This window comes from Hyperoodon ampullatus (assembly GCF_949752795.1).
Source record: "Hyperoodon ampullatus genome assembly, chromosome: 2".
NCBI lineage: Eukaryota > Metazoa > Chordata > Mammalia > Artiodactyla > Ziphiidae > Hyperoodon > Hyperoodon ampullatus.
Window position 1 is genome coordinate 12,442,112 of NC_136915.1, and position 12,557 is coordinate 12,454,668.

Genomic DNA, 12,557 nt, shown 5'->3' on the forward strand with positions numbered 1-12,557 from the left:
CTGGGAATCAGTGCAGATCTGACACCCAGGTGAGTGCTAGCTTTTCCTCCTTTAGGTTATAAACCTCCAGGTAATAAACCTGATACATTTCCAGTGGCATTTCTCTTAAATTTCAAGGAAGCATCCTCTAGAATTCTCTTCAAAGTTGAGAATTAAGACTATGAAATCTTGAACATGTTGAAACATTGCCATTGACTAATCAGCCCTGGAACTGGAATTAAGCCAGTCCACGTTCCCACTTTGCAGACAGTAGAGGCGAGCTCTCAGGAAGCTAGAAAGCCAAACACATATTGGTTGAATATGAGAGAGGAGACATTCAAGTTTGATAAAAGGCCACAGTCATGCTGAGGCAACCATATTATCATGGGAAGAAACGAAGATATTCTAGGTGAGGGATATATTTGGAAATTAGAAGCTTCTCAACCAGCATCCTTGTGCTAAGACCAGAAGGTGGTTACTCCCCAGAGCAGGATGTTAAGAGGATAGAGAGCATCCTGAGGGCCCCACTTGATCTGAGACGTTTGCCACCCTGCAAAGTGGAAACGACTGGAAGTTTGTTACTTATTCACTCACATATATGACTGAGCTGGGAGGAGGCAGAAACTGCCCTACATCTAGGTTTTGTCTGAGGACCACCTGGGGATGTGAAATGGCAGAGGAGATATTGGGATGGGTCCCGGATGTTGTGGGAACATTGTGCTTCTCTGAGATGTGAGACCCCCTGGAACTTCACGCTGCCTCTGGCTTTAACAGAAGCAGGGCAGATGGTGCTTCGGCTAAGAGCAAAGAGCCAGCTTCCCATTCTCCCTGCCCTCCATCCTGAGCTTAGAAGTTTGGTGTCTAGGATCTCCTCAGTACAGAAAGGTTTCCTCCAGGTTCCTTGCCAAGTGTAACTTGGGCGACTCCTTCCCCAAGAGTGGGCCTTGGGCTTCCCTAGTGGCGCAGTGGTTGAGAGCCCGCCTGCCGATGCAGGGGACACGGGTTTGTGCCCCAGTCTGGGGAGATCCCACATGCCGCGGAGCGGCTGGGGCTGTGAGCCGTGGCCGCTGAGCCTGCGCGTCCGGAGCCTGTGCTCTGCAGCGGGAGAGGCCACAACACTGAGAGGCCCGCGTACAACAAAAAAAAAAAAAACGAGGGGGAGGGGGCTTTTTTAAGCATATAGGGGTGAGTGCCTCATAAAAACTGGGAGCTGAAAGAGAGCCTGGCCTCAAAATAGAACTGGTAAGCCATCAGATCTCAGGCATCATCTCTTTTACACACACACAAGCATGCGCACACGCACACACAGGCCGTATCTCCTCTCTGTGTCTCTGTGTGGCTCCCCTGATCTCTGCTCTCTCCAGTCATGTGACAGGAAGGAATGACCTCACGGTCCCCCAGTTCAAAGGACCAGCCCAGGAAGCAAGTAGCATCTTAGAGCCCATAACCCCAAATCCTGGGAGTGACCATCTTAAAAGCCCAGCCCGTGCCAAGTGCCCGATCAGCTATGACCAGGGACAGAGTCACACACATGGCTGCCTGGATCCAGGAGTAGTGCTCAGAAAAGGGTTAGACAGACCCCCTAGAGTATGCTGCATTTTACCCTCCTAAGACATCAGAGACATAAGGCATTCAGTTCAGTAACAGCTTTTTGAGAGAAAGTCCATCCCAATGAAATTGCCTATAATCAGAAACTCCTGGTTCAAAAAAAGATGCAAAAGTCAGAAGAAAACATTATCTGTGTATCTGGAAGAGTGTACACCAAAATGTGAATAAGGTTACCTGTGGGTAGTGTGATAATGGTGGATCATTTTACCTTCGTTTTGCTCACGTCTATGTGTGTATATAAATATTTTTTACAACAAAGATTTTATTTTGTGTAAAAAAAAATGCCATTTGAGAACTATTTGGGGATCTCCCTACAATTATAGAGTTTGGGCATTTGTTGCTCTTGCTTGTTGTAGGTTGGAGCCAGAAAAGGCACCCCAAAGATGGACCAAGGAAGGGAGATGCTGAAGAGAAAAATGTCCAGCAAATCCAGCCAGAGCCTTCTGTTTTCTAAACCTGGTGGAAGGAACTAGAAACGTTGTCCCGCTGGGCCTCGCGTGATCCTCCGTGAGTCAGTGTAACTCTTCTGCGTCAAACTACTAAGATGCTTTTTTAGGACATTAATGGTTGCTACCCTAGTGTGTTGCTTCCTAGACTGGTATTTTGCACAATACTGTATTTTGGAGTGTGTGAGGTGAGGGGTTCTTTTCACAGATATTATGAATGTAAACATACGCAGGCGTATGAAGAATAAGTTTGAAATTCAGACTCCTAGGCCTGGTAGATGCAATTATGTGTTTGGGTAGTGACAAACCCAAATGTCACACCTCCAAGGAGCTCTGAGAAGCCCGCAGTTGAGAAAACCCAGGGCGTGTACTGGGGCCACAGGACAGAATGGTAACCTCAGGGCTGTTGGGGCCATGGTAGAGTGCATTTATATCTGAATTTATTAGAATCAATGTGAACAGCAACCCGTTTTATCGCTTCCATAACAGTGAGTCATGTTTATATGGCGCTCTGCGGTGTTCAAAACACTTCTCGTCTAATCCTCTCTCAAGCCCTGGGAGGTAAATAGCATTATGTTCCCCATTTTACAAATGAGGAAGCTGAGGCCCAGAGAGGTTAAATGGCACGTCTGAAGTCACACAGCTAGTAAATTCAAGAATTGGGTCTGGAACCCAGGTTTCTAACTCCATCTCACGCTGCCCATTCTGCCACACCAAGACAGCCCAGTAGGTCAAGACCCAGGCCATCAGGACAGACCAAGGACCCAGTCATCAAAGAACACACACTGCCCAGGTGGACACACCCCTTTCCCGTGGTGTTTGAAGAGACCCTCATTTTTGCCTTCTCTCCAGCCATCTGTTCTCTCCCTGCCTTTCTTGTACGGCCAGAGACCACCAAACCAAACAGGAGGAAGAGCCAGAAGCCATGAATATCATTTATTTTTTATTTTTAAAAAGCCACAATAAAAGTATTTTGATATTTTAAAACCAAATGCATTCTTTCTACTGATTAAAACTAGAAGGAAATGGGAAAAATGATTTGCATGATCTTCCACTAAAGGTACTTCTTCCACAGTGAGAAGGGTGAGCATCACCCGACCTTAAAAATAATCTTGAAAATCCCAGCAGTTTTCCATAAAGAACATATTCCTTATACCGTACCATATCCCCAAAATCCAAAACAGCAATCTCCAGCACCAGAAAAGATCACTTGGTCAGGCAGTAGTTAAGTAGCTGGCTCATGTTTGGAAGCCAAATTGTGTGGGAAAAAAATACTTTGGTTGAATACAAATATTTGAATTTGCATAAGTTAAATGTAATGCCTATGTGACTCCACTGTATTTGAGGTCTTTCAAAGGACGTGTTAATCTTTATCGTATCAACATTGCAACCCACAATGGCAATGTCCTTTCTTCACTCCTTGAACTAGATGGTTCTTTAGGTGTCTCCTCAGCCACACACCCCTTTCTCTGAGAAGGCACATTCCCCAACCAGGTTTACCCTACCTACTGCTGCTCTCTTGGCCACACCTGACTGGCCGATCAGTAGATATGCTACCCAAGCCAGACCAATCAGGTTTCTCTTCTAACCCAAGCTGGGCCAATCAGCACCTGTGCCCTTGATATTTGGAAGTGGGACACGGAGTTACCACACAGGTCATTAATGGCCCGGAGCTGAAAGTCTTGATGCAGTTCCCAGCTGGGGTGGCCATTTCTCCCACTGTGTTTGGAGAAACAAAGCCAGTCTTAGAAAGAGATGGCCAGGATAGATAAGCAACAGGTAGAGACAAGAAACCAAGACCCAGGGAATTCCCTGGCGGTCCACCCTGCGCTTTCACTGCCAAGGGCCCGGACTCAATCCCTGATCAGGGAGCTAGGATCCCATAAGCCACACCGTGTGGCAAAAAAAAAAAAAAAAAAAAGAAGAAGAAGAAACCAAGACGACCCCCAGAGAGTGCAGCAGACACTACAAGCCCCTTAGTCATTGCCTCCCTCTACTGTATAAGCAACACGCGAAATGCCCTCATTTCCCAGCCTCCCTTGCAGCTAGACCTGGCTGTGTTGTTCAGTTCTGGCCAGTGACATGCAGGTGAAGGCCCTGGGCAGTTCTTCCCTTCTGGAATTAAAGGCAAGGCTTTGCTAGGAGAAAGTTTTTCTCTTTGTCCCTTGGCCTTGTCTCCTTTTCCTCTCCTGGAGCTCGGACTTGGAGCTGGAACAGCCACGTTGGGGATCACCAGGTAACGAGCAAGAGACCAAAGCCCACCTCAAAGGACAGTGGAGTGGAAAGACATGAAAAGCCTGGGTGGGAGCCTATTGGCATCACTGTGCTCTGCACTGTACCTGAACTGCCTACCTCTGTACATCCTGTTGTATAAATAAATCAATCCTATCAGTTTCAGCCACTGTAGTCAGATGTAACTGTTTGTGCTGTGGAGCAAACTGCTCAAAAGTTAGTGACTTAAAATGGCAACTGTTATTTCTCATGATTCCATGCGTCAAGCTGGCCACTTGTACTGGTCTGGTTGGTTTGGCTGGGGCTAGTTTAGGGTGGCTTCGTGTACATGCCTGCCTGGTCATTGTCAGGCAAGCTGGGTTAGGACAGTGGTTCTCAACTGGGGGCGATTTTGCCACCCAGGGGGCATTTGGCAATGTCTGGACACACTTTGGTTGTTAAACTGGGGTGGGGGTGATACTGTCATCTAGGGGTAGAGGCCAGGGATGCTGCTAAACATCCTGCAGTGCACAGAACAGCTGCCCACAACCAAGACTTATTTGATGCAATATGTCAATAGTACCGAGAATGAGAAACCCTGGTCTAGAAAGGCCTCAGCTGGGACGTCTGATTCTGCCTGGTGTGGTCCCTCATCACCCGGCAGGCCAGACCAGGCCACGTGTGGTGGGTACAGGTTTCCAAGAGCAACAGGAGAGAGAAAGCCGCAAAGCACACTTTTCAAGTCTCCACCTGCCATGTGTTTGCCCACATCTCATCAGACAAAGCAAGCCACATGGCTAGAGTTCATTTGGGAGGGGCTCCAAAGTTTGACCATCTACCCACATCCAGGTTTCTGTTATTTAAAGCTGAAGGCAGCGCGCGCCCTTAACAGGCGGGGGCGGGGGTGTGGACTTGGGAGGTCAACTGGGCCTCCTGGTGGCCTCCCTGAGTTCAACCAATCCAGTGAGGAGAAGCCGTGGGCGGGGCGAGCTCCGCTGCCAGAGCGGCGTGAAAAATTTCCCAAGGCAGAGCGAAAACCTTTCCAGAGCGACTGAGCATGCCCGCTGGTGAAAGGTCCAGCGAACTATCACCACATCCCAGACTCCAGAGGGACTTTTCTGAAACCCAGAGAATTGACCATGTCCTCGAACAGCTTAAAAATCTTCCATGGCTCCCCCATGCCTCCTCAGGAAAAAAAGATCACACTTCAGTGGGTTTTTTATGCTTCATCCTCAACCGATTTCTTCAGCCACGTCTCCCACTACTTTTGCAAGAACTCTTTTGCTCCACGGATGTTGAAAACTTGCAGCTTCTCATACATACCATGTTCTCTGTGCACACAGGTTCACCTACCTGCGATTCTCTGCCCAGGCCCTCTCTACCAGGATAATTGCATCTGTGCTTTCTAGGTCTATGAAGACAGTCATGCTTCATCCCTCTGGCATAGCTCTTGTTTTTTTTTTTTTGTTTTTTTTTTTGCATCTTTGTTGGAGTGTAGTTGCTTTACAATGGTGTGTCGGTTTCTTCTTTGTGGCAGGGTGAATCAGTTATGCATGTGCATGTGTTCCCATCTCTCTTCCCTCTTGTATCTCCCTCCCTCCCGCCCTTCCTGTCCCCCCCATCTAGCTGGTCTCGGGGCGCCGAGCTGATCTCCCTGTGCTGTGCGGCTGCTTCCCACTAGCTATCTATTTTATGTTTGCTGGTGTATATGTGTCCATGGCATAGCTGTTCTTATTCTGTGTTGTGAATATACTCTATGTGCTCACATGTCTTATCTTCACTAGAATGTGAGCTACTTGAGGGCAGGGTTCTTGGCATATTTTATACCTGTATGGAACTCTAAGACCTACCAGGGTGCCTGGCACAGGATAGATACTCAATAATTGCTTATTGAAAAAATGAATGGATTATGAGCTCCATGAAGGAAAAAAAAAAAAAAAAGCTGAAGGCATTCCAACTGATGCAGAAAGTTGCCCTGATTCCTGATGACTTTCTGGTTCCTGGTTTCTTTCCTTGGAAAGGCCCATTCCGATGCCTGCCCTTGGGTTCCACTAGGACTTTTTGTATCACTCAAGATTCTCTGGTTGCAACCAACAGAAATCTCCTGGGGCTAACTTAAACAGAAAAGGAGTTTACTGAAAGGAAATGCGGAAGGTTAGAGAATCAAAGGGCAAGCAAAGCTGAGGAGTCTGGACAGGCAGGAGCCATCTTTTCTTCCCCGTAGATGTCCCCTTTTTTGCTTCAGCCGGTTTGAGTTTCTGTTATTTGCAACCAAAATGGCATTTACTAAGACGCTCTGCACAGCCCCAACTGGTAGCTCTGAGAAGCTACCAGCGACCTTTCTTTCCCCTGACGTTGTACCAAGGGACAGCAAGGTACCTGCAGTCCCCCCCCAGAACTCCCAATCTTCTGATCCCCCAAGAAGCTAAGCCAAACAACTTCGTTCCACCCTTGCCAATGGGGGCCCATTTGGATTTGTGACTTTGCAGATAAGGTGCCCTTCTCCAGCAACTTGACAGAGCCAGCAGTGCCTGCTCTTGTGGAAACCGGGGTCATGAAGTGTCTACGGAAGAAAACAGCTTCCCCTGGATCCGTGTTGCAAAGTGTGTTCCTGGTAAGTGGAGTGGTTTCCAATTTTTTAGGGTCTTAGGAATGAAAGCAATACACTAACGATGAGAGGAAAGCCAAAATCTGCTAATGCATTTATTTTATTATTATTATTATTTTTTTTTTAATTTATGGCTGCATTGGGTCTTCGTTGCTGCGCCCGGGCTTTCTCTAGTTGTGGCGAGCAGGGGCTACTCTTTGTTGTGTTGCGCGGGCTTCTCATTCCATGGCCTTCTCTTGTTGCGGAGCACAGGCTCTAGGCATGGAGGCTTCAGTAGTTGTGGCTCACAGGTCAAGAACGCAGGCTCAGTAGTTGTGGCGCACGGGCTTAGTTGCTCTGCGGCATGTGGGATCTTCCTGGACCAGGGCTCGAGCCTGTGTCCCCTGCATTGGCAGGCGGATTCTTAACCACTGCACCACCAGGGAAGCCCCTCATTTACTCTTAATGCTTCCCCCTGTTGAGGACAAACAGGAGGAAAAAAGAAAGGGCAGGGCTTCCTTGGTGGCTCAGTGGTTGAGAGTCCGCCTGCCAGTGCAGGGGACACGGGTGCGTGCTCCGGTCCGGGAGGATCCCGCATGCCACCGAGCGGCTGGGCCCGTGAGCCATGGCTGCTGAGCCTGTGTGTCCAGAGCCTGTGCTCCGCAGCGGTAGAGGCCGCAACAGTGAGAGACCCACGTACCGAAAAGAAAAGAAAAAGAATAAAACGGCAATAGCAAGGTTCCCAATGAGCTGAGAAATGACCTTCTAAAAGGGCTCTCAATCTGGCCTCTGGTAGATGTCTGTCGGGGTTTCTGCCCAGCCTAGACCTTCCTCAGGAGAGAAGACGTTTAGGGCTTACAGTGGGCTTCCTGGTGGCCCCAAATATCTCAGGCTCTAATCCCTGGGACCTGAGAATGTTACCTTACAAGGTAAAGTTTTGCAGATATAAGGATTTTGAGTTGAGACTATCCTCGCCCTAAGTGCCATCTGTAAGTGTACTTATAAGTGAGAGACAGGAGGAGATTATATACAAAGAAGAGGCGGAGGCAGTGAGCACAGAGGCAGGACTAGAGTGCTGCACCTACAAGTCAAGGGATGCCAGCAGCTTCTGTGGTTAGAGTCTTTTGAACTCCTTGGCTTTTCAGCTCCTAGGCTGTAAGATTTGAATCAGCAAATGCCCCAAGGAGAAAAGCTGCACCAAATGTCAAGCTTGCGTCTGTGTTTCCCTTCTCTCCAGAACTTGGCCCACATGTCTTGGTGTCTCTCTAACATTCAGATGCCAGCGAACAGATGTTTTCTTACTTTATACAGGTTTTCTAAAATTTCTTTAGACTTCACCTGATCTTATGTTATTATTGAGCTACCATCTCAATTACCCCTAGGAAGAAAATTTACAATTTTTAGAGAAAATGGAACCCTGGTACAGTGTTGGTAGGAATGTAAACTGGCACAGCCACTGTGGAAAACAGTATGGAGGGTTCTCAGAAAACTAAAAATAGAACTACCATATGACCTCGAAACTCAACTCCTGGGTATAAATCTGAAAAACACAAAAATACGTGTTTTCAAAAACATGTATTTGAAAAGATACATGCACCCCAATGTTCAGAGCATCATTATTTACAATTACCAAGATATGGAAGCAACCTAAGTGTCATCAAGAGATGAATGGATAGGGGCTTCCCTGGTGGCGCAGTGGTTGAGAGTCCGCCTGCTGATGCAGGGCACACGGGTTTGTGCCCCGGTCCAGGAAGATCACACATGCTGCGATGCAGCTGGGCCCGTGAGCCATGGCCATTGAGCCTGTGCATCTGGAGCCTGTGCTCTGCAACGGGGGTGGCCACAACAGTGAGAGGCCTGTGTACCGCAAAAAAAAAAAAAAAAAAATTTAAAAGAGATGAATGGATAAAGAAGATGTGGTACATATAACCAATGGAATACTACTCAGCCTTAAAAAAGAACGAAATTTTGCCATTTGCAGCAACATGGGTGGACTTGGAGGGCATTGTGGTAAGTGAAATAAGTCAATCAAAAACAAATACTGTAGGATATCACCTATATATGGAATGTAAAAAATACAACAAACTACCGAATATACCAAAAAAGAAGGAGAGTCACAGATATAGAGAACAAACTAATTGCCAGCACGGAGGGGGAGGAGGGTACAATGCAGGGTGGGGAGGTGAGAGATGTAAACTTCTGGGTGTACGATAGGCTCAAGGATGTATTGTACAACACAGGGAATATAGCCAATATTTTGTAATAACTGTAAATGTAAAGTAACCTTGAAAAAGTATATAAAAATTTTTTTAAAAGAAATCATATTGAAAATTGGAAACAATTTAAATGTCCACCAACAGGAAAATGCACATATAAATTATTGTATTTCCCTAGATGGGAATTCTACATAGCGAGAAAAAAAAAAAAAAGAAAAAACGGATGCCAGCAGCCACCAGAGCTGGAAGAGGCAAGGGATGGACTCCTCCCTAGAGCATCCAAGGGAGTTTGGTCCTTCTGAAAAACCTTGATTGCAGCCCAGCTGATGCTGATTTGGGGCTTCCAGCCCCCAGACCCATGAGAGAATACGTTTGTTGTTTTAGGCCACTTAGCTTGTGGGAATTCATCACTGTGTTTAGCAAACCAACACGGGGCTCAATCTTCAACTCATTAGAGACCAGCCCCCCACTTTGATCTGAACACTTCTGGACTCTTCCTATACGGCAGGAGTGCTGTGGGAATTGCACAAAGGACCTTAGTTGTATTGTATGTGTGGAAACTATCAAGTAGAAAATTATTCACGTTGTTCAGAGAATAGCTCATGGATGTTTAGTACGTAAAATATGGAGCATGGATGCACCTCCGTCTAAAAGGAAGGCAGGGAGAATGTTAGCTGGGAATGGTAGCAATAGGCTGGAGCCCTGAATAGTGCCTAGGAAGACAAGGAAGTTATCTGCAAGAGTAAATTCAAACCAAAGCAGGAGGTCACCTTCACCTCAAAATTCCCGAAGGCACACTCGTCCTGCTTGTTCACTGGTTCAGACTTCTCAGAGCTCTCTATCTTTTCACTACAGAAAAAGCTAAAAAGGTAAAAACCAGAAGAAAGACCCTGGCCCTTCCTTTCCTCTCCGCCGTGTTTTTGTTCTTAGACTAAATATAAGAAAGGCAGAGACAGGGGAGAAAAATCAAAAGCCACCCACCTCACCTGTTCTTGGGCCCTAACTCGCCCCAGGGCTATGAAAGAGCAAAGAAAATTCCCCCCAGCACTCCCACCCCACCCAAAAGGAGGAATCTCAGCAGCCATATTGGTGCCATGTGACCTCCACCCTCTCAAGTCACAGCTGATAGGTATGTGTTCACCTGACCCAGGAGAACCAATCAGAAGCTGGGCTGGGCTAGGCTCATCTCTCCCAGGTCCTGGGTTGGGCAATGTGGTATCAGGGATTAAGGGGCCACAGGGGAGTGAAGCAGGGGACGTACCTCAGCACAGAGAGAAGCTGACTGCTGAAAGAGGCTGACATGAGGATGAGACCTCAGACATAGCTGTGTCCTGATGACTTTCTGGTCTTTGGTCCTGATGCCTTGGAAAGCCCAGCTGTACTTCTGCCCCTGGGTTCTACAAGAAATGCTGTGTCCTCCCAATAAATTCCCCTTTTAAGGTCGGATCCTAAATATAGTCCATGTCCTTGAAGGCGGGCCCTGCCTTTGCATCATATCAGGCAGTGCTGGGCCCACAGTGGATACTCCACCTGGTCTCAATTTTGATTTTCACTTTTCTCAGACCAGTTACAGTTCTGAAAAGGGGAGCCACAAGCAGATGATTGAGATAAAAGATCGTGTTGGAGCACAACTGTGACTGCAGTGCAGAGCGCTGCCTGGTGTGTGTGTGCAGCTAAGTCAGCTGCATCCACCCACAGATAAGTATGGAGCTCCACAGATATGTGCCAGGGTACTGTTCTGGGTTCTGGGGATAAAGCATGAAGCCCAGCTCTCCATGGGAAGGGTCCTTGCTTGAACAGTGTTTCCCAAAGTGGGTCCCGTGGCCTTGGGTGACAATGACCATGGTCATTTTGGACTGGCTACTTGCACTGGATCTAATAAACTTGAAAGCCACCAGGGAGCCACGTGCACAGAGAAAGCTGGTCTGCAAGAGGAGACTCATGAAGCAGAGGTTCACGGAGAAAACAGTCCTTCAGAGAAAGAGATAGTTCTGGGCTCTCCTTAGCCTGGCCTCACTCACTGTCCTATAGGATGCCCCAGGCTACTTTCAATAAAGTCCTATCTTATGCTTAAACGAGTTGCAGTGGGTTTCTGTTGCTTGATGCCAAATGTTCTGAGACGCCTTGGCTCTGGATGAACACGTGTGAGATGGGAAATCTAAACTAAACCCACAACTGTGGAGCAAAACTGAAAATGGGACACAGCTTTATCCCTGGAAATGAATGGATCCATCAAAGCACAGGCCATAAATGGGCAGTACACAAAGAGCCCTTCTGAGGATTACTGGTCTCATTTGTTGCCTTAAGGGCCCTGGCCAGGCCCATTTAGCTCCTAGGACAAATTGTGCTGAGTATTTAACTGTGGAGGTACAAAAGGACTGCCCCTGTTCTGTATGCAAGCACAGAGGGCGAGAGATGGGCTTTCAACTGGGGAGGACTTTGTTTTAATCCAAGCACTGCTGCTTCCTAGAAGGATGATCGTGAGCAAATAATTGGATCCCTCTGAGCCTTCCTCTCTACACCAGCAAAATGGAGTTTCCTAATTTTTTTTTTTTTTTTTTTTTGGTGGTACGCGGGCCTCTCACTGTTGTGGTCTCTCCCATTGTGGAGCACAGGCTCCACATGCGCAGGTCCAGCAGCCATGGCTCATGGGCCCAGCAGCTCCGTGGCATGTGGGATCCTCCCGGACCGGGGCACGAACCCGCGTCCCCTTCATCGGCAGGCGGACTCCCAACCACTGCGCCACCAGGGAAGCCCTGGAGTTTCCTAATTTTGAGCACCTGAGGAAACCACAGGCAAAGTGCCAAAGCTACACCTGACACAGAGTGGAGGCGGGGGTGCGGGGGGGAGTTGCCACGTGGTGGCTGTGACTAGACCACAGTCTCCTGATGGAGAACTTGAAGATTCAAACACTTCTCCAAGTGTGAGCCTCACACTCATTTCTGAAAACGTGTTTTGGGAAAATTCAACAGGCGCCACCAATAGTTTGCAAGGAATCTTCATATAAAGCCATCTCAGGAAAACGGCAGCAGGGCCACGTAGGTAAGACCAGTTGAGGCAGCCCTGGGGTCAGCCTTGCACAAGGCTTGGTTCCTCAAGGCACGTGATGGCAACTCTCATGACGTCCGTTTTGTTTGTTTTCAGTCTAACGCCGAGTTGTCTGTGTACTCAGAACTAAGTGGCTGGTACTAGGAACCACGGCCATCAGGATTTTAGCCACCCTCTTCCTGGTGAGTCCCCAAGCACATTTCCCAGGATTTTAATGGGAAAACGTCCCTGATTAGCTACATTTGGGAATCTCCAAGTTAAACAGTCTATTCATGCAACACATTTTTATTGAGCACCTACTATGGGTCACATGCTAGGGATAATCTGCAACAAATGGATCAAGTCCCTGCTGACACAGAGGGCACATCTTGGGTGGAGGGGGGACATAAAATAAACCAATAAATGAAAATATGATGCAATGTCAGAAAATGAGAAGTGCTGTGAAGAAAAATGAGGCAGGGT

At 47.6% G+C, this 12,557-nt stretch overlaps 1 protein-coding gene across 1 annotated transcript in view; it reads left to right on the top strand.

Annotated features, from left to right (window-relative positions):
* Positions 1 to 2,060, top strand: part of LOC307063677 (forkhead-associated domain-containing protein 1-like) — a gene marked incomplete at both ends in the record, with an annotated part of 98,541 nt that extends 96,481 nt beyond the window's left edge. The window contains 1 exon segment of the mRNA XM_079719919.1: positions 1,944 to 2,060. Within this exon segment, the coding sequence (XP_079576045.1) occupies positions 1,944 to 2,060 (117 nt within the window).
* Between the last annotated feature and the right edge of the window lie 10,497 nt (positions 2,061 to 12,557).